This window comes from Solenopsis invicta, chromosome 8, assembly GCF_016802725.1.
Source record: "Solenopsis invicta isolate M01_SB chromosome 8, UNIL_Sinv_3.0, whole genome shotgun sequence".
NCBI classification, from domain to species: Eukaryota; Metazoa; Arthropoda; class Insecta; order Hymenoptera; family Formicidae; genus Solenopsis; species Solenopsis invicta.
In genome coordinates, this window is record NC_052671.1 from 17,805,442 (window position 1) to 17,827,226 (window position 21,785).

Consider the following 21,785-nt stretch of genomic DNA (forward strand, 5'->3'; position numbering starts at 1 on the left):
TCCATAGAGACGCATCAGGTCTATGCACTGCTTCTGCGAGAGTGCGTTAAGCTCGGCAAAATTCACCTGATATCTTGCAGATGGGAAGATCTCTGTTACGTAGCACACATGGCTCGTTGCCTTGCAGGTCGGCTCCATTATCAACTCGTGGTTCATCTTCTGCGGCATCAGCAGGTGGTGCGATCTCCACATCGTCGATTCGTGGTACTTCTTCTCGCAACTCCGCTGGTTGTTTATTCTCTCTTGTTGGCACTATCCACTCCTCATCATTTTTTGGCTGTCGTTTCTCAGTGGTGTTGTTGCGCAGCTCCGGAAGACAACATTCCTGGAAACTGTGACTTTTCTTGTGTCCGGATGATAGAGTCGATAATTTGTTGACTCTTGTTCGTATCCCACCAGGACTACCTTTTTGGCTCTGGGGTTGAGCTTCTGCGTAAACTGTTTTAGCACGTGCTTGAAGTCTTCTTCGCACGTGCTTGAGATCGGGCTTTTTGTTCATTCACATCTCATACGGTGTTTTCCCGTCGTCCTCGCTAGTTACTGAAACTTGATTTAGTAGATAAACCGCAGTGTTTACTGTTTCCGCCCAAAGTGACTTCTCAATTTCCTTGGCTTGCATCATTGTACGCGCACACTCCACTACCGTTCTATTGTCCCTCTTGACCTTCCCGTTTTGCTCGGGAGTATACGGAGCTGTTGTCTCATGTTTGATTCCTCGTAACAACATATACTGCTTCAAAGATTTGTTGCAGTATTCAAGGCCAATTTCGGTGCGTAGAACCTTCATCACTCGTCCGAATTTGTTAGCAGATGCTCGCTCGAACACTTTGAAGCTCTCGTAGACGTCCGACTTGTGCTTTAAGAAAAACACTTGTCTGAATCCCGAGACATCGTCTTTGTACAAGACGAAATATCTCGAGCTTCCTATCGATTCCACCGACATCAGTCCACACACGTCGCTGTGGATGAATTCACCTGGCTGTCTGCTCACTTTTTCCACCACCTTTTTAAACGGTAGTCACTTTTATCAGTCACTTTGACTCCGGTAACAATATCCTTTTTTACTAGCTCGTTTAACGCACGCTTGTTCAGGTGCCTCAGGCGCTCGTGCCAGACCTTGAGACTCGTCGTTGACACATTTGCCTCACTTCTTCGTATCGGCATCTTTACGCGAAAGAACAGTCTAAATATGTCATTTGCTTAACACCAGTCGCAATGACGTTGTTGCCTCGCATCACTAACGCGTCGTTTTCGCGGAACATTACTAGAACATTACCCACATGCTGTACACATACTGACCAAAAACAGATTTTTCCTCACTCTCGGCACATAGAGTGTACAGTGCGTTGCATTGATGCCTAGGGTACCGATTTTAAGGACCACGTTTCTTTCTTAGTTATTTTTACGTTTATGACTGAATTCTGCCGTCAACAATCACCGCAGCATTCAGTCATAAATATAAAAGTAACCAAGAAAGAAACCTGGTCCCTAAAATCCATACCCCAGGCATCAATGCAACGCACTGTACTAGAGTCCCTAGAAGTAGAGAGTCTGGACATCTCGGGGTTCCACGTGATTGGATGCACGTGATTGTGCACCTAAAATGGCAGCACCAATACGGATCCCTGTTTAATCTTCTTTAGCCAATGCGATAACAGCATACACACGTTTAAGTGCACACAATGATAAACATTCACACACATAAAGCTCGCGTACACCCAAGGACTTTGATTCTGTCCATGGGGAAATTTTCCAAACTGAGAAGTCGCTATCTTTCTACATACTTACAGTTCATAATTAACGTAACGACCAATAAGCTCTAGTCGTTTTATTAATCATGAACTGCGAGTATGTAGAAAGTGGTGACTTCTCAGTTTGAAAAATTTCCCCATGGACAGAATCAAAGTCTTTGGGTGTACATACACTGACATATTCATCATCGACATTTTAGGGACAGATGTCCAGACTCTCTACTTCTAGGGACTCTACACTGTACATGTTCGATGCGCGCCTCGCACCACACGCCGTCAACTAGATTGTCCACGATCACAGTTTCTTCACCGGCTACGGTGCACTCTCCATTATCGCCCAACGATATAGTGCTGCCATCCTTTTTTGAGCGAAACTCTGAAAACCTCTCTTCGGAACGTGACGTGCTTTGAACACCCGCTGTCGATATACCAGACATCCTCTTCACCAATGTCGAGTAACTTGCACCTCTATTCGCCAAATGGCCCCTCATACCGACTGTGTTCATTACCGTTCCTAGAGACCCTATAGTAAACAGAGATGCGCCAACAGTCACGTGATCGTAATATTTCTCTGATTGGCTAAAGTTTTTCGCACGTAATTTAAACTCGCGTAGCTTTGTAGTGCGACTACTGTCAACATTGATTCTTGCGAAAAAAAGTAGTAAATCATCCTTTTTAATGTTTTTTGAATACATTATTATTTCTTTGCATACTTTATATAGATTTTACATTCACGATGCCAACCTGTTGTACTGCACATCGTTGTAATAATAATAGCAATAAAGGTTATGCCTGCTTTAATTTTCCATCGGATGCAGATCTTTGTAAGAAATGGGTAATTGCTTTAAATAAAAGTTCCGAATGGCAACCCACACCTTCGCAACGAATTTGTGAAGTAAGCATTTTGTATTAATCTCCATTAATGCATTTCCAGATGTAAAGGAAATATAAAAAGCTCTTGACAGCTAGAGTTTATAATTAATATTTATCCTATTTTTCAGTTTTGTAATATTTTTTTATTCAGGTACATTTCGATCGAAAAGACATAGCGTTCATCGCTAAAAGGAAACAAGTATGTAAAGATGCCGTACCACGTTACTTCTGTACATGTCCATATACTCATACCGATCACTGCCCATTATTAAAGAGTCCTATTTCGACAAAGCAATTATTGACAGAATTCAATATAAATATAAATCAAAATGAATTAGACACGGATATTAATCTTAATGAATCTGACATAAATTCAAGACAACCTTTAATGTCTAAGATAAAAGCTTTATCAACAGAAAATGAAAATTTAAAATTAAAATTAAATGCAACATGTGTAATTCAAAATAGCAAAATAAATGCTCAAAATATTAAACTGAAAGAAGCTATTGCGGATAATAAAGCTTTAAAGAAACAACTTGAGAGACTCACTCGACAGACTATTAATTCATCAGCCAATAAATTACCGTACAAATCAAGAGCATATAAATATTCTGATGAATCTATTATAAAAGGGTTAAATCTTTGGACTGCATGTGGTACAACCAGATATAATCGTGTTCGAAAAACACTTTGTGTTGAACTGCCATCGACAAGAACACTTCAAACTAAAGTTAAAAATATTCCATTTAATTCGGGAATCTTGGAAGAAATTTTTTCGTGTCTTGAAAATAAAATTAATAATATGGAAGAAAAAAAGTAAGCTTTGTTGCCTTGTCTTTGACGAAATGTCCATAGAACCTAAAATTGAGTATGATCCAGGTAGCGATTCAAATATAAGATACTGTACTCTTCCAAATCTTCCAATTGAGGCATCCAAGGCTTTATTATTTCTTGTTGGTGGAGTCTATAAAAGATATAAACAAGTTTTGGCTTATCATTTTACATCAACTTCTATGGATAATATTGCAGCAAAGAACTTTATTTTAACTCTTTTAGAAAAATGTGAAATTTCTGGCCTCCGAGTATTTGTAATAGTTTGTGACATGGGAAACAGAGGTATTTTAAATCAGCTGGGCTTCAGTTGCCGAAAAGATGATATCCAATACAGCATTCAACATCCTTTTAATATAAAAGAAAAATTATTTGCTTTACCCGATGTAGTTCATGTGTTTAAAAATCTAAAAGAAATGCTTATAAAGAGTGAGATTATTACTCTTCCTTTAGAGTTAGTTCGTGAATATGGTTTATCAACAGGAACAATAGACATGAATTTAATTGAATGGCTTGATCAACAGCAATCTGAAATGGGATTAAAGTTTGCACCAAAACTGAAGAAGAAGAATATTAGGGCAAATCATTTTAACAAAATGAAGGTTTCTACTGCAACTTCAGTATTGAATGAACAGACAGCAGGTGCTTTTCCGATTTAGTCAACTACATCAAGATTCAATTATGGAAACAACAGCTTGGTTTGTGTTGATTTTGCGACATTGGTTTAAAATTGTAACGTCCAGAGATAGACGTTTTGCTCTCAGTTTGCATAACATGGATGCTTATACAACTTCCATTAAAATCATTCAACTAGTAAAAAATATATTTCAATATGCAGATTTTGGAAGTAGTTGGAAAGTAACGCAGTCTCATGTAATAATGTGCTGTGATTGTATACTAGAAATTCAAAATTACCTTCTGCATGAGAAATTTTTTGAATTTGTATACCTCGGTAATCTAACTCAAGATTCAGTTGAAAATAAATTCTCTCAAATCCGAGCAAGTTGTTCTAAGCCCACAGCAAGAGATTTCAAGTATCGCCTTAAAAATTTGAGTATATCTGGAGAAGCCGCTCGTATTTCTAATTCTAGTTATGACCATGATGACAGTCCTACATTGATCAATATTATACAAAGATTTGAAAAGCCAGTTACAAAAAAAAATACTGAAATTACTGTCGAATTACCAAAATTGCAAAATTGTCCGTCCTTATCTTTAGAAGAAGAGGAAATCTTGTACAAGATGTGTGGATATGTTGTCCATAAGTTGCAATCAAAGATAAAATGTAATGTATGCTATAATAGTTTATTACACCGGGGACTTGTAGATCATCCCAAAGCTGGACTTTTACTTGTATGTGAATTTGTACAAGATGCATTAGTGCGAGTATCTGATGAAGTATATCAGATTCTTCATGGCGCAGAATTAATTCTAATGGCTTCTCAGAATGTATTTAAAGATTTAGAAGAGTCACTAAAAAATATTTTGGAATGTCATTTAATAAAAGAATTATCTTCATTTCCATTATCTACATGTCACGACCAAAGACAAATATTAATTTCAAGATTTCTTAATATGCGATTACATCAATTATCACATTGTCAAGAAAGTAATAGGAATACTGCTTTCGCTAGTAAGAGCATGGGTTCAAGATTACTTGCTGACTCTTTTAACCCACACCACAAATAGCTTTAACGTAAAGCGCAATTTTTTTATTTCAAATAGATATATTCTTTCACAATTGTGATATTTTATAAGTTTGATTTCTTTAAAGATTATTTTATACATTGTTAACTAGATTCTATATAGTAATTAAGGCTGATAGTTATATATTTAACAATAAGTAAACATTATCAAAGCGATATTCAAAAAGGCAAAGCAATTTTTATATTGTTCTTCACAGATCTGTGATATTTACAAGATTTTACATTACATTTTTAGTTTATTTTATAAAACGTTAATATTTTACATTGCAAATTACATACTGATAGTTATATACTTTAACAATTAATAAATAAAATACTTCTGATGTGATAAGTATTTAAAAAACATTTTTATGTAAAAAAGCAATTTTTTTAAATGAATTGTTCTTTATTGTATTGTTCTCCATAATTCTATTTCTCGAATTTCAGTTTTTTCTTTTAATTTTTTTTTTTTTTATGTTAACTACGTTCCATGTAAGACTGCTAATCATAGTTACATAACAATAGTTTAACACTAATATAGAAATGTGAAAAAGAAATAAATAAATATTTTTCTATTACATATTGTTTTTATACTTTATTATTTGTATATCAAAATTTAAAGTTAAATTTGAAATTTTATATATTTGTCCGAAAATCATAATATAAAATTTTGTTAACAATATTAAACACATACAGTTCATTCTATTTTTAAGATATAGATAAAAATATTTTCAGGGTTTCTGTAACTTCAGTAATGAATAAACAGTTTCTTTTTCATTTTAAATTCTAGTAATAATCATGATGACAGCTCTATATTGATCATTTTTTTAATTTATCCTGAATTTTCGTAAGAGACAATGTTGACAGTAGTCGCACCTCATGGCTACGCGAGTTTAAATTACGTGCGAAAAACTCTAGCCAATCAGAGAAATATTACGATCACGTGACTGTTGGCGCATCTCTGTTTACTATAGGGTCTCTAACCGTTCCTCTTGCCACCTGGGGGTCTATCATGTAACATTTCCCCTAGGGCAGAAACGTGAAAAGTGAAAAGTTTCACGTGAACTGCACGATCATGTACGATTCCACGGAATCATGTAACTCACTCATGAGCGGAAATATAAACTTTTTCACGTGAACCTTTTTGCCATCAGCCGTAATAGCGAAAAGGTGAAAATTTAGGGCATTAATAAATTGTATGTATTTCGAAATTAGAATAAAAGTGTGGTAACAGTTTGAAGAGGTATTATTGAAGTGGTTAACCTTTTTGGTATTGCATTGCGTTAAAAGGATAAGCTTATACACATACGTAAATAAAAATAATGCTTTTATGATATAATTAGGTTTGATATTTATATTTGACAAGTTGATATTTTGATAATTATATAAAATGAGGCTTCATCAAATACAAATTTAGATAAAAATATACTTTAACGCGTTTTGATACACAATGATATAAAAAAGGTGTGTCTTGTAAAATAGAATATTAATTAATCACGTAAGTGTTTATAACTTATAAATTTGGAAAATACATGTGTGAGCGGAGAATTCAGTTTTGATAAAGGTCCGTATTCTAAATTATTCAATATTTTTTAATTAAACAAAGTTAAATTTAATGACTAATGAAATTAATTTACTTTAAAATTTACATAAATATAAAACTAAATTAAAGTTATTTTTGAAAAACATTGTATTAAAAATTACAATGTAATTTTTAGAATTAGATTACTACATAATAAAATAGTTGTTACAATATATGGATCATCAAAAATAAATGTAATATATATTATATTTGTAAAATAAGTTTATGCAATATAACTAACAAATATTACTATTTATTTATGAATATATTTTTTTACAATTTCTTTTTTTATATAATTAAATTTTTACAGTAAAAGTTATACTATAAAAGCAGGTAGAAATCTTTTTCACGATCGCTTAATAGCGATGACAGATTCGAGGCTGAATCTCTAAAGGCTGAATTTTGGAACGCAACCTAAACTTCCGCGCATTACCCATACATAGGTTTTGTTTACACCGAATACTTGATACGCGTAATATTTAGTAACTTTCTATTCAATTATCTTAATTTCGGTAATAAATTTAATGAATAGTATATTAAGCTGGTACAATATGAATTAAGATAATTAATTAAATATAGATATCACGTATACATTTACACGTATTGTCGAAATTAAAACAATTTAATAGAAAGTTACTTGTTAGTATGTCAAGTGTTCGGTGTAAACTAGGTCATAATCGCTGTGCGTGAAAAGATTCACGTGAACTCTCTATGAGTGAAAAATGAAAAAATGAAAAGTGAAACGTGAAAAGTTCCACGTGAAATTACATGATTGACCCCCTGAACACGTTACAACAAACGCACAATTTTTCGAATCATCCTCACTGCGATTGACTTTGTTTTTGTCCCGTTTCTTTCGTTCTGGACACTCGCGCGCGTAGTGCCCCTTTACCTGGCAAACATAATACTCAACATCCTTTACTTGACGCGGCTTCTTTTTGCCCTTCTTCTTCGAGTTCTCACTTCCAGATGTCCGACGTCTTGCTGATCTTCAACGCAGCCAATGCAGTTGCTCCGTCCGTGTCGACATTCAACCGGCTTTCCTCTCTCAGCAGTCTTTCTTGTAGATTCTCGATTGTTTGCCTGGCGGGGTCTATGCTATCTCACGGACGGGATCCAATTGCGCACGGTGCAATAGCCCACCAACCAATCATCTTGACTTATCTAACCCAACCAACGGAAAAACTCTAGACATTGGCCGCTGTAAGTGGTGGTGTGCTATTGGTCTCGTGCGCTATTGGAATCCGCCCCTATCCCACGCTGTTTGGAATGCTGCATATTTTACTGTTAGGATCACCAATACTCGGGCCAATACTCGCGCCTAACGTCAAACATGTTCTCACCAAGATCCACAAGTTGAGACGCCATATTCTGTACCCTGGCCATACGGAACTATGGAATTCGTCGAGCTCATGCGAACCTCATGAAACCGCTGCGTCAGAATCAATCTGTTCGAGGCTGACTTGTCCGCGTAAATTCGTGCCAGTTTGTCCCACATTTCCTTTGCAGTGACATACGTAAGAAGACACTCCAGCTGGGAATATTCCATCGCTGACGACATCACTCCCATCGCCTTGGCATTGTCTTTCACCGAGGCCTTGGCCTCTGGTGTCTCGGCATTTGCAGGCATGACTCTCACACCGGTCACTAAGTCGTTTACGTCGTACGCGACTAGTATCTGTGTGATCTGAAACTTCCAACCGAGAAAGTTCGAGTTTTCGACACGTGTCCGATAACTCATTCGACATTTTTGTCGTTTGCGTCCCTCACTCGTTCGCGAAACTCGAGCACGAAACAGACACTCGATGAAGCACAAAATGACCGGCACCTAACACTTGCATCGTGGCTTTCTATCTTTTATCGCCGCTCAATCCGACTCTCAACTAAAAAGCACCGAAAATGTTAACTGGGCCCATAACCGGTTACTCAGTGGATTTATTTATTCCGTCGCTTCTCAGCCCGCTTGGAAAAGAGAATGAAAAAGGATTGAGTAAATAGAATCTGTGTAGAAAAATGAAAGAATTGTTTTATTTGACACAGACGTTTCACCCAAGACATCTAGTGAGAGACTGACTAACGGTAGGCCGCCGGACCGTATAAGAAAAAGTCTGTTCGTAAACTTCGCGGCCGTCATGCACATTTGCACAAACATGCAAGACATACTCAATAAAAAGTTATTATTTTTCATTGTATTTTTGCGCGTTGAACACGCTTTCTGGTAAGCAAATTGCTCTATCACGTCAGATTTCTTAAAAAAGTGTCAACAATGATCATTTTTATCTCATTATAGCGTACAAAAATATATTTCTATCTATCTAAAAATCTATCTAAAAAATATATATATATATGTATATGTATATATATATATATATTTATATTTATAACAAAGTGAAACATTGTTTCTTGTAGATTTTTATCCCGGATTAAAATATGACCTTAGTTTTTGTCTAGTATAAAAACTCTCCGAGATAGGTGGAGTTGAAGTGACACGTGCTACCGCCTTTCACGGATCGAGATGCTTTTCTACTGAGAGTCTCCTTGCCCTTCACACATTGGGGTGCTTTTTTAATGTGAGTCGCCTTGCTTTTCACACATTGAGGTGCTTTTTTAATGTGAGTCTCCTTACCTCTCACAGATTGGGGTGTTTTTTTAATGTGAGTGATAGATTTTTAGATAAATCAAAAGAAATTTTTTTTAACGCCATGGTGAGGTAAAAATGATCATTTTTAACACTTTTCTAAAAAATCTGACGTAATAAAGCAATTTGCTCACCAAATTCGTTTAGCACACAAAAATACAATGAGAAATGATAACTTTTATTCAAACAACAAGAAAAAAGTTAAAAAACGGCGCCCTATGTTGAAGATTTTTCATTAGGGATGCAAGTACAATAACATATAAAAAATTCAAGCAAATCGACTAAACACGTTTTTTTTCATATAAATCGTGCGGGGTTCTTTGAAAAAACTTTGGGTGGTGGAGGTATTTTGTTAAATAAAACAAAAGTTTTTTTTTACAACTTTAAAGTACACTAGGTTCTATGAATGCTTTAACACATGAATTTGTACAAGTGTTAAGGCATATCGATATAGTTCAGTGTTCCAACTATAGATATTTTTATGTTATGACTGTCATCTGACAACGCAATTATATTCAATTAAATTATTAACAATAATTCAACCTCTTTTTGGTTTTAGTTAAATTTTTCTTGGATTAAAGTATATAATAAATTTTTAAGTTAAAATTAATGTAATTGGTTTACTTTAAGAAAATTAATATACAGGGTATCCGGAAACTATGGAACCTACCGCTTTGAGAACATAAAGGAGATGAAAAGGGACAAAAAAGTATTATACCATTTAGCGATATTCGCTATAATTATTGATTTATAAAATAAAACGTTTGAGCCAATGTGCGGTGACGCCACGCCATCGCTCCTAGATCGTAGGCAACGGCGCGCGGCGGGACAGACAACGCGATGTTGTTTGAATTTGCACGGCGCGATGGTCTAAATTTGCCTCACCGCGTGTACATACACTGCAAAAATCAAATGTGTTATTTATCAAATATGTAAGGAGAAGCTTTAGCTAAACACGCGATGCGGCGATTCAGACCGTCGGGCCATACCAATTCAGACAACAACGCGTCACCTTTCCTGCCGCACGTCGTCTACGAGTTAGGCGCGATGGCGCGGCATCACCGCACATTGGCTCAGACCTTTTATTTTATAACTCGATAATTACAGCGATTATCGCAAAATGATGTAGAACTTTTTGTCCATTTTCATCTCCTCTATGTTCTCAAAGGGGTAGGTTTCCTAGTTCCCTGACATCCTGTATATTGATAATAAATATAAATGTTATATTAAATTTTAAAATATATATGTATTTTAAATGACTTTTAAATGCAATTTAACTATTATTTAATTTAATTAATATTCTGTAGATGTTTAAATTTTTTAATTGATAGACTTTTTTATATATTCAAGATACAGACCTATAAGTAAAATAAATAAAATAAAAAATGAGAATAAAATTATCGACAAGTTAAAGAATTTAAATAAATAAGTGAGAGGAATAAGGTAATTTCAATATCAAAGATTTAAAAAATTAATTTACTTACAAAAATTGAATTCTGAAGTATATTCGATTATTTAAAATTGGATCAAATTCACATTCAAATGCGAATGTTTTTTTCACGATCTTGGAATGATTTTTTTGAAATTTAATCTAATTAATAGAATAAAAATTAATAAATTTAACCTAATTAATAGAATAAAAATTAATATTCAAATTAATAAAATATAAAGTATTTGGATGATTATTTATAATAAAGATAATAGCTGTACCCCGCGCCACGCGTTGCTGTGGCTTATCTGATTAAATGGAAAAGTAAGAAAAGAGAAAGTGCGGTATACAATTTTTAATTATATTTAATTTTGACTTAAAAATTTATTATATACTTTAATCTAAGAAAAATTTAATTAAAATCAAAAAGAGGTAAATAATTGTTAATAATTTAATTGAATATAATTGCGTTGTCAGATGACAGTTGATATAAAAATATCTAGAGTTGGTGTTTTACAATGAGTGTTTCTTAGCAAAGTATGGTTTACCTAGAGGATTCCTGCTTGACCTCCAAACCCGAAAGCTCGAACATAATCTACCCCGAATTTTTCTATTTCATTATTTTCATAATATGATTTTTTTTATATGTGATGTATAATGTACTATTTCACATAGATTTGCGACTTTCTACATGAAGCAAACTCCGCCCCTTTCCTCCTGTAAATTCACTGATTTGTGATTTCAATGATAAATGAAAGGCTCAATACAATATTATAATTAAATAAATATAAACATTTTTTATTAAAAAATAAGTATAAATAGCGAATAAGTATAAATAGCGTATTTATAATATTTTTAGCATATTTTGGCAATATACAAAAAATAATATTTTATAGAGATATTATAAAAATATGCTGAGCATATTACAGGTATCATTCGCACATTCAGTATAAAAACAAAATAATGGTATAATATTATGTTCCGTTAGGGTAATGGCGAACGAGCGCCGATTAAAACTTTTTAAAGTTTTAAAGTTACTCAGGACATGGTGACTTTAACAACATATGTCAAGGTCAAGATAATCAGAGCTGGGTCCCCTATATATAGTGCATCACCATTAATTTTATTTCAGATAGTATTTATAAAGTCTTTATTTATTAAAAATATGTTATTTCTTTTAGAAAATAAAACAAAAAACATGAATTTTTTTTTAACTTAGTAAGTATGTAAAGTAACTTTAAGCATTTTATTTGTTTACAATTATATTAAATTATAAACAATCATAGCCGTAAAATTTTTGTAATAAAGCTAATTTATTTTATTAGTTTCACAATAAAAAACAAAATTAAATCTTTACGATAAATAAAACTCAAGATATGATGATTTAAATATCAACATAATCAATAAATTGTCAAAATTTTCAATTTGTATTTTGAAAATTTAAAAAATCTCCATACCCATGTTTACATGTTCATTATATATATATAAAACCCATAACAAAATTTTTAAAATGATTAAAAATAGATTGTTCATTTAGGTATCCAATTAGTAAAAGAAAGTCTCTGGCTGTTATACAAGAAATTTGATAATACATAAATTATACTTAGATTAAATATATGAATAAATCCTCCATGTATTTATAGAATTCATCATCAACGTGGATAATAGTCGAAATACAAGACATAATAAACCTTTTACCCCACTGGTTAGTAATGCTGGTTCTAATAATTGTACATTGCTCACTAACATTTAGTCTTCCAGTCCCCGAATGTCCCACGTATGTACATTGATCTTATTTTCGAGCTCTATTTTTTAATGCTGCTATTTGTTACGAATAAATAACAGTAAGTTTACGTTATAGCGGATATCTTGGACCAGGTGGAAGACATGAAGATGGTGAATATTTCAATTGTACCGGAGGTGCAGCTGGATATATTGATAAAATTATACTAACTTCAAATCATATTTATCAAACCCCAACTATCAAATCCGTTTATGGGTCCGGTCCTTTTGATCCTGAAGGAATTTTAGGTAACTTTAGTTGCTTTATTATTACATTCATATACATATTTATAATTGTTGAAATATTCAGTTTTATATCCTATTTGTTTAATGAAACATGTAGAATATCCTCTGAAATCACTGAATAATTTTTTAATAACTTTAATAATCAATACAAAATTAATTTTTATATTAATAATGACAAAGAAAAGTTTAATAAATAAGCAATATTTTTATTATATTTTACTAAAAAGATTATTTTCTATGTTTGCTGAAAAACACATGATATTTTAATGAGAATTTAATACAAATATGATAAAGTTTTAATATTATTTAATAAAAATATAAAAAACTTTTATTAAAATTTTAATAAATTTCTGATAACATTTACAAAAATTTTAGTGAAAACGTTGTGTATTAATACTCTGTATTGACAAACCCGGTAAAAAATTTGTCATGTATTATTATATATAATTATACATATATTAAATATGTTTATATACAGGGGTTGGACAAAATAATATGAATACCATCAATATAGTACAGTTTGTTGCATGTTGGCAACACTGCTTCCGTGTAAATAATGCGACGCGTATGTAATGCGCTGCAATTTACGTGGCAGGTGTTGTAGGTTATATTTCAATGTATTATACGCTTTGTTTTGCGACGGTTATAACAAGCGATTGGTGAAATGCGTGGTCTTTTAGACTTCAAAAGAGGGCAAATCGTTGGTGCTCGGTTAGCGGGAGCGTCTAAAACAAAAACAGCTGAACTGTTTAACGTCTCATGAGCGACAGTATCCACGGTAATGACAGCATATACAAAACACGATAAAACATCATCGGCGAAAAGGAATAGTGGACGAAACCCAAAGTTAACTGACAAAGACCGACAAACATCAAAAAGGCCAGACAACATAAAACAACCGAGGCAAAAGTGACAACAGAACGCAACGCTCACCTGAGTGATACTGTTTCAACAAAAACAGTACGGCAGGAACTCCACAAAACTAACATTCATGGAACGGTTACAACTGCAAAACCCCTTATAACGGAAACCAACGCTAAGCTGCAAAAAAAAATAGTGCCACAATCATAAAACTTGAACACTTGATGTTTGGAAGAATGTGGTATGGTCGTGTTTTGACGTAATCTTTTCCAACTATGTAAATGATTCTGCGAAACGAAATGTGATATTTCTTTTTTAACTCATCAACCAACTTAAGGAGGCCTTAAAGCGCATATTGGGATTGATGACTTGTTATCATTGCAAAGCCCACTTTCGAAACATGAGTTTGTTCACACGGTCGTACTTGTTTTGATGTGCAAGAAACTGTTCATAGACTCGTTAATTGACATCGGGCATCGAGCCATAGCCACCGCCTTCTTGCTTGTTAGCCCTCTTTTGGAGCTTTTGCAAACTGCTGTCCACCACGTCCTTTTCCCATATTCTCCACTAGTTGACGTGATATAACAAGGGGGATGGCCAAATCGTCTTGACGCGTCCAGTGAGGGTACGCATCCTCATACTTTGCACAGAGACATTCTTTGCGTGGCACTTCAATCTTTGGCTCGGGCACAAAATCAGAAACGTCGTCAGATTTATCCACTGGTTCAGAAATGTAAAGATCAATCGATGAAGACAGATCGATATCATATGAATCAGTGTCCTCCATGCAAAAATGCTCAACAATTTGTTTATTGAACTGTTCAGCAATTTCAATCTCACATAAATTAAAATGGTGCTCATCAAATAATAAAATGGTGGTGAGATGGTCTATGGAAATGTTGTGCATGCAATACAAAATGGCAATAACATTGATCGAAGAAACAATACAATTGCTGTTGCTTTGAGAATCACTTTCACCAACCGTGTTACGGGTTGAGCGTCTTAAAAAGGACGGTTCGTCTACAAAAGCTTCAGAATCGTAATTGGAAATGAAAGGCATGTCCAGGGAGCGCGGTGCTGGAACGGTGCACAAAGTCGCAGAAAAGCACAAGAAAAACAGCAAGTCAAGCAAAAGCAAGACAACAACAAGTTCGAGATTTCGGTTCATTTGCGGCAATGTTTTGTTTTCAACATTGTATTTATGATTCTATTGTATTATGTCCTTGATTCATTTTTGTGAAATGAATCATTATATAAATGTGCATTTTGAAAATTAAATGTATGTGTCTCATTTTGATTTTATCAACAAATGCCGCTGCCAAATTGGTAGTACCAGTTTAAAATTGACTGTCAACAGCGCTAGCTGATTTGCCGCTACTTCCATCGCAGATTGATCAGTAGGTGGGCAATAGCCAAATGGGCGAATCCCGACAGCACACGGGACCGATAGCACACCACCACTCACAGCGGCTGATGCCTGGAATTTTTCCGTTGATTGGGTGAGATAAGTCAAGATGATTGGTTGGTGAGCTATCGCACCGTGCGCTATGGGATTTCGTCCTAGCCAAATATTGCCGTGAATGAACCAAAATCCCAAATCTTTCTAGACCCCTAACTCCCATATTTAGCGTTACATACTTCTAAAAATTTTATCAAATAATCAGGAAAGGGTACTTTTCCAAAAAATTCAAGTCTTGGCTCATAACAAAATCTTCAACTCATACGTTGCCCTTATCAGGTAGCTCGCTTATCTGCCCTGGTTTGGGAAAAGTCAAGCCTAGCAACTTCAGCCTCAGCTTAGGCTGGGCAGTTGCAGAGTATACTTGTCTCCTCCTCCTCACATGTCATGCACTCGGTCGTATCAGTTCGATCCATCTTATTCATGTGATAATTAAGGGCCCCTTGATCAGTCAGTATTTTTACTACCAGCCTGGCATCCCTCCTATTAAAAGACCTAATGTTCTTGATCAGATCCTCGCTAGGCGTTCTCTCCAACAACAACAAACCCCAGCCTGCCGACATTTGATCCTCATTTCATTTCTCTAAAAATCAAAATGTTGGTCCCGTAGCCAGGCCCAGATCCTCCTCCTGCTTAGACAGAAAAGAATCCCCAGCACCGGTCCCGGCCCGAACATTTCCAGCTTTGATGCGGCTCTGACGAGTCAATCGGCATTTTTGTTGCCCTCGACCCCCGAGTGACCGGAGACCCAGGTCAGAATGACTTTTTTATCTTTCGCCAGTTTTTCCAGTGCATCTCTGCAATCTCACAGCAACCGCGAAATACAAATCAGAGCCTCAAGTGCCCTAATAGCAGCTTGGCTATCCGAGCATACTTTGATGCTTCTTCCTGTACCCCTCCTCTCTAGAGTCAGTTGGGCTCATCTTAGATTTGCTACGATTTCAATTTAAAATACCGTAGCATACCCATCAAAAGGAAGGCTTTCTCTCACTTCCGATGGCAAACGATATCCAGAGCTCGTGTCCGATTTGGAGCCATCTGTAAAGCAGACGTCCCCGTCTCGAGTCCGATTCAGTGCTTCGAGTTCTTCCTAATCTTCGAACCACATATACACACTTTGAAGCGCCTGTCCAAGGCCCGAATTGCTGGCATCCTGTTCTGTTTTATTCTGAAAATAGGGTCAGATAGAATGCTACTAGAGAACCTATTATGCCCGGCTTTTTCTTTCTACTTCAAATCGCAAGATAATTGATGTACTGCAGCCGCCGCCGCTTCCATCACCACCTGGTGAAGCGATTTAATTCCGAACAAAAAACCCATTGCTCTTATTGGCGTGGTTCGCATTGCACCTAGAGCCTCTCTTAAGATTAAAGTCCTGACAAGCTCCAGCGCCACGGCCTGGGACGAAGTATCGCTGTGTAAATCCAATGGACCACTCTGGGCTTCAAATCCCACGTCTGGCCAAAGATTCTTCTATGCGTCCAGAAATAAAAGCATAAACTCTTACAACAACTATCGAGATGTTCTACGATAGCTTCCTATCCAGGATCACTTCTAGATATTTCAATGGGGCGGATTCTGATAGCACACCACTACTTACAGCGGTCGATGCCTAGAGTTTTTTTGTTGGTTGGGTTAGATAAGTCAAGATGATTGGTTGGTGGGTTATTGTATCGTGCGCTATCGGATCCTGTCCATTTCAATGACAGACGGAACTAGTCTCACGCTCTCAAAAAGAGGCCCTTCCATAGTGCCCACTTTGTATTTACGCATGGAGACCAAAAGCTTTGTTTTCAACGGATTTACTGATAAACTGTACCCTCTATCTGCACCACTGCTCTATTATTCCTAGTGCATTCTGCATAAACTCCAAAAGCGGCTTAAGAAAAGGCCTCCGTACCAGTAGAGCTACGTCATCTCCCAAGGAAACCATCTACTACTAGGCACTATAGGAGTGGAAAGAGCACCCTCCTTGAAGACACCCTCTTTCCACCCATCCACTAACCTTCGCTATTCCCAGCGAGATTACAACCTGTCGCCCGAGCATGTTCCGGATTCACTCAACGAGCTTTTTCGGCACACCCCTGCGCAACGCTTTCTCACACACCACTTTATGCAGGGTGTTGTTAAACGCACCCTCTATATTTAAGAAACTGCTCACCGCATAACCACCTTTCTCCAATTTCCCCTCAATGAACGACACTGTCGAATAGAAAGTATCCCAGTTGCGCACAGACCCGATTGGACACCACCAATCGTAGCGGCCGATACCTAAAGTATTTCCGTTGGTTGGATTAGATTATATTACGTGATTGGTGGTGTCCAATCGGGTCTGTGCGCAACTGGCCCTCACCCGTCGAATAAAAGGCAATCTCCGTGGAATAGTCCATACGGTACGCATGCCGTGCGTAATGCAAGAAATGCCTTTAAAAAACAACGTCTCTTATGTACGTATCAACCAGTTTCTCTAACATCTTTAGGAGAAACAAAGCTAGACTAATTGATCTGAAATCCTTAGCGGACAAGTAGCTCGTTCTTCCTGCTTTCGGGATAAATACCGTTCTCGCTAGTTTCTATGTACTAGGCGTGTAGTTTAATGATAGATACGCCCTCAAAGTCCTTGTCAGAGGCCTCACAATCAGCTCCAGCTTCTCTTAGAGAAGAGCTGAGAAGATATGTTCGGTCGCTATTTAACAACCTTTCCGCGTATGGACGGTGGTCGACCGGCGGACAAGAACGCGGGGGAGATTGCCAAGAGAACTAGATGCGCGAAATAATGTTAAAATAGAAACCCAGTTTAAAGAAAACAAGAAAAAAATATATTTACAAACGTGGCGAGGCCACTAACGCTTGGACGAACGCAATGAAAATGACGCTCGGACGGACGAATGGATAATCAATAATTAATTAACGCGGGAACGGATGGAACAAATAGCGGAAAAATAGCCGTTAAGGCTTCTGAGTACTTACCGCGGCCATATTGAAGTCATGACGTCAAAAGCGAGAAATTGCGTGAAATGACACGTAATTTTGTCAAACATGCCATTTGTAAATAAAACCAATTTCAATAAAACAGACTAAGAAAATGGCTTTAAAACACTTCTAAATATCGATCACGACTATTCTTTTTCTGCCTAACAGTCAATAAATAGTCGTAAAAAGCATGTAAAGTGACGCCTATTCAGACAGAAAAACACACGGATAGCTATTGAAAGGAGTGAAAAATGTACTTTTATGTATAAAATTTAAAGAAACTTTACTCGCGGTCCATTTTTACGAATTTGGTAAATACAAGTCATATTTTCACAATAAAACACATAATAACAAAATGACATGCACGACAACATCTCGTCGTCAATCTGTCACATTTCACGTGTATTAGTTCTAATTTTGTCCGCGACGGAATGTCACTACCGTCAATGCGGAGTTCTCGGCTGAGGAGTCAGGAGCCTTAACGTGCGAAAGGATGGAATGACGGAAAAAGTACACGCGGACGGACAAGGTGGGAATATGTCAGCTATTTACAAGAACAGGTGATTTCGAGACAGTTTTTTCTGAACTCGGAATCTCTGTTTACAAGTCGGGCGGTCTATTGTGCGCTCGGTCTTGCCAAAAGTCGCGGCGGCGGCGACGTACACATGGGCACGGTAGTAATGTAGTCGCGCTGTATAGCTGTACTTTTCCCGATCGCGGCGCAAAGCAGTTAATACCGCGATGGTGTGCAGCGATGGCAACAACTCACGCCAAGAGCACTTGGTAGAGGCGCTGAACTCCGCATCCCTGGTCGTGAGTGATTCGACGGAAGAAGAACGGATGTTGGTTCTGCCGATGACCAAGATCTCTTGATCGGAGCCCAAGTTTATTTGAGCCCGTGGATCGGCGGTCTAGGAGTTGGAACGCTAGTTGTCAAGATCTCTTGACGGAAACCAAGTTCGCTTGACTTCTGAGCTAGCTCGGGAGCCAGTTACTTCTTTTCGGACCAAAAGAAGCGATTTTCGGAAAAACGGCAGCGCTTATATACCCGTATCTCGAAAGAAAGGGAGCGGTCGGTACATCGGCGGAGATGGCATCCCTGCCACTCGAGATCAGCAGCGACTGCCACTTCGGTCGCTTTTACGACGCATGCGCGCGGAAAGTTTTTCGACGCGCGGATACGTTCTCGCGCGCCATGCGTATTTAAAAGTATTATTGGCGCTAAAAGCTGATTTTGGCGAGTGGTCAGCCGGACAACACGGAGCGGTCTGAGAGGGAGCAGAAAGGCGATTCGTTACAGATCTAATCTGGACCTGCCGACTTAAAAGGTTTGAAAGTGCTTACTGCCCATCTAACCTTTTCGGGTTAGACGATGACGGCCGCTAATCCCCAATCCGCTTTTTGAGACCTATGCGAGCCCAATACTTCATATGCAAACAGCTTTCTGTGCTTGTTACAAAAGGAAGGTTGGATTTCAATAAATGTACCAGACACCGCTCCCAGTCAGCATTGTCCCGTCTGGAAAACGTCTGGTAATGGAGTTCAGAATGGCGTCCGAGTTTCTGGCTAGAACTCTACATAGTCTTACTGTTTTGGACATGCCTTTTACAGACTCGCAAAATTATCTCCAGCTTTGACTTTAGTACAAAATCTCTGTAGTTTTTCTAAACTCTTCTATGAAATTCCCAGTCCAACTGATAGCTCGTATTCCTGGCTCTATCCCAGGCCCACCAAGCCGCACTTCTGAGCTTCTACAGCTTGGGGCTTCATCAGAAGTTACCTTTGGAAAAGCAAATCTCGATAGCACACGAGACCAATAGCACACAGCAACCGATGCCTAGAGTTTTTCTGTTGGTTGAGTTAAGTAAGAGATGATTGGTTGGTGAGCTATCACACCGTGCGCTATTGGATCCTGTCCCCTCTGGAGTTTTTAACCGCCCTTTCCGGGCAGTTTCTCTTGTAACTCTCAACCAGAGCCCTCTGCAGATAATTCATACAGAGCTCCAGTTCTTCGATTTCTTAGGAAGACTTTGAGACTATGCTATCCAAGTGATTTATCCCGATACGAGAACCAGTCGGTCCTTTTGCCAGTTTGAAACTGGCAATAGGCTAAAGGGAAGGTTAGGTGAAATTCAGGGACTCCAAAAGGACCGACTGGTTCTCGTATCGGGATATAATTATGTGTATATATATATATAGACATAATTGATGTACAATTATATATAATTATATATGAAAAACTTTTTACCGGAAATTGATAGCGTTTTGTTGAAGATGATAAATTTTTGATGAAATTCTAATTACTGGTCAAAATCTTCATTATAATAAAATATGCATTACTGTTTGCAATTTAAATTAAAGTTATACATAAATTAAAGTTATACATAAATATTATGTCCTTCTAGGAATTCTCACAGCGATATTTCAAGTATTTCTAGGTGTACAAGCTGGTGTAATTCTGATGATATATAAAGGCTGGAAAGAACGTGTTATTAGATGGCTTTTGTGGGCAGTGTTTTATGGATGTATGGGTTGCATTCTTCATTTCACAAACATTATTCCCATCAATAAAAGTTTATGGTAAACTATTAATAAAATCTATTTTTACTATTTATTACTACAAACATTTGTGGAATTTTAATAGGATTAAAAAAATTAGTTATAATATTTTTTTTGTAAATTGATATAATTGCGTAGGTCTTTGTCATTTGTATTTGTTTCAACTTCTTTTGCTCTGGCTTTCTTATCTGGTTGCTACTTACTGATCGATGTTATCAAAGTTTGGCGAGGTGGTCCTTTCAGAATCCCCGGTAAGTAGACATGCATTGTTCAATTTAAACTGAAATTTGTTAAGTATTGATATAGTTATATAAGTCAAAAAGATGTAAAAGTACAAGTATATATACATGAAATAAGGATTAAAAAATGTATTACATAAGTTAAACAATAATTTCTTCTAGTTTACTCAAGATAAAAATCATATTTAATTTTTTCTATTATAAAATTATAAAATTAAATTTTTAGCAACACACATATTAGTAGTAAATAATAAATGCATTTGTCAAAAAAACAAAAAAAAAAAATAGGGAAAACTTTCCAAACACCAAAAATTAGGCTATTTTTAAATGGCTGTAGCTCGGCAAAAAATCATCGCAGATAAAAAATAAAAAAAGCACTTTGAATCTTGAAGTTTCAACTTTAACGCTGAATTAACAGATTTTTAAAGTTCTTTTAACTTCTTTGTTTTATGCAATAAAAAAGCACACTTTGTTTTGTTCCTTAAAATTTCGTATTTTTGATACTTTGCAGCTCGACAAAGGAATTTTTTTCAAACAATTCAAACAAAGCTTTATAAACTACAACATTTTGCCTACAGAATGCTTTTTTTTTAATTTTTTTGTGATTTTTTTTTGACCAAATTACGCAATTTTGAAGTTAAACCTGCATTTTTTACAAATAATATTCGTACTCCGTGAAAAATTATCGTAAACAAAAAGTGAAAAAGGCATTTTAAAGCTTGAAGTTTTACCTTTAACGTGATATCAATAGTTTTTAAAAATTTTCTCAATTTCTCAGTGCTATGCTCCAAAAAATACATTGTTTTTTTTCTTAAAAATTACGTATTTTTAACAGCCTGTAGCTCAATAAAAAAATTGTTTTTTTACAAATGCAGCG

General features: G+C 36.1%; 1 protein-coding gene across 6 annotated transcripts in view; it reads left to right on the top strand.

Moving 5' to 3' along the window:
• Positions 1-21,785, top strand: part of LOC105202153 (heparan-alpha-glucosaminide N-acetyltransferase) — an 84,032-nt gene that overhangs the window by 53,937 nt on the left and 8,310 nt on the right. For all 6 annotated transcript variants that reach the window (XM_039452404.1, XM_039452403.1, XM_039452407.1 and 3 more), the window contains 4 exons: positions 12,433-12,566; positions 12,651-12,820; positions 20,516-20,690; positions 20,808-20,920. In XM_039452404.1, the coding sequence (XP_039308338.1) occupies positions 12,433-12,566; positions 12,651-12,820; positions 20,516-20,690; positions 20,808-20,920 (592 nt within the window). The remainder of the gene's footprint in view (positions 1-12,432; positions 12,567-12,650; positions 12,821-20,515; positions 20,691-20,807; positions 20,921-21,785) is intronic.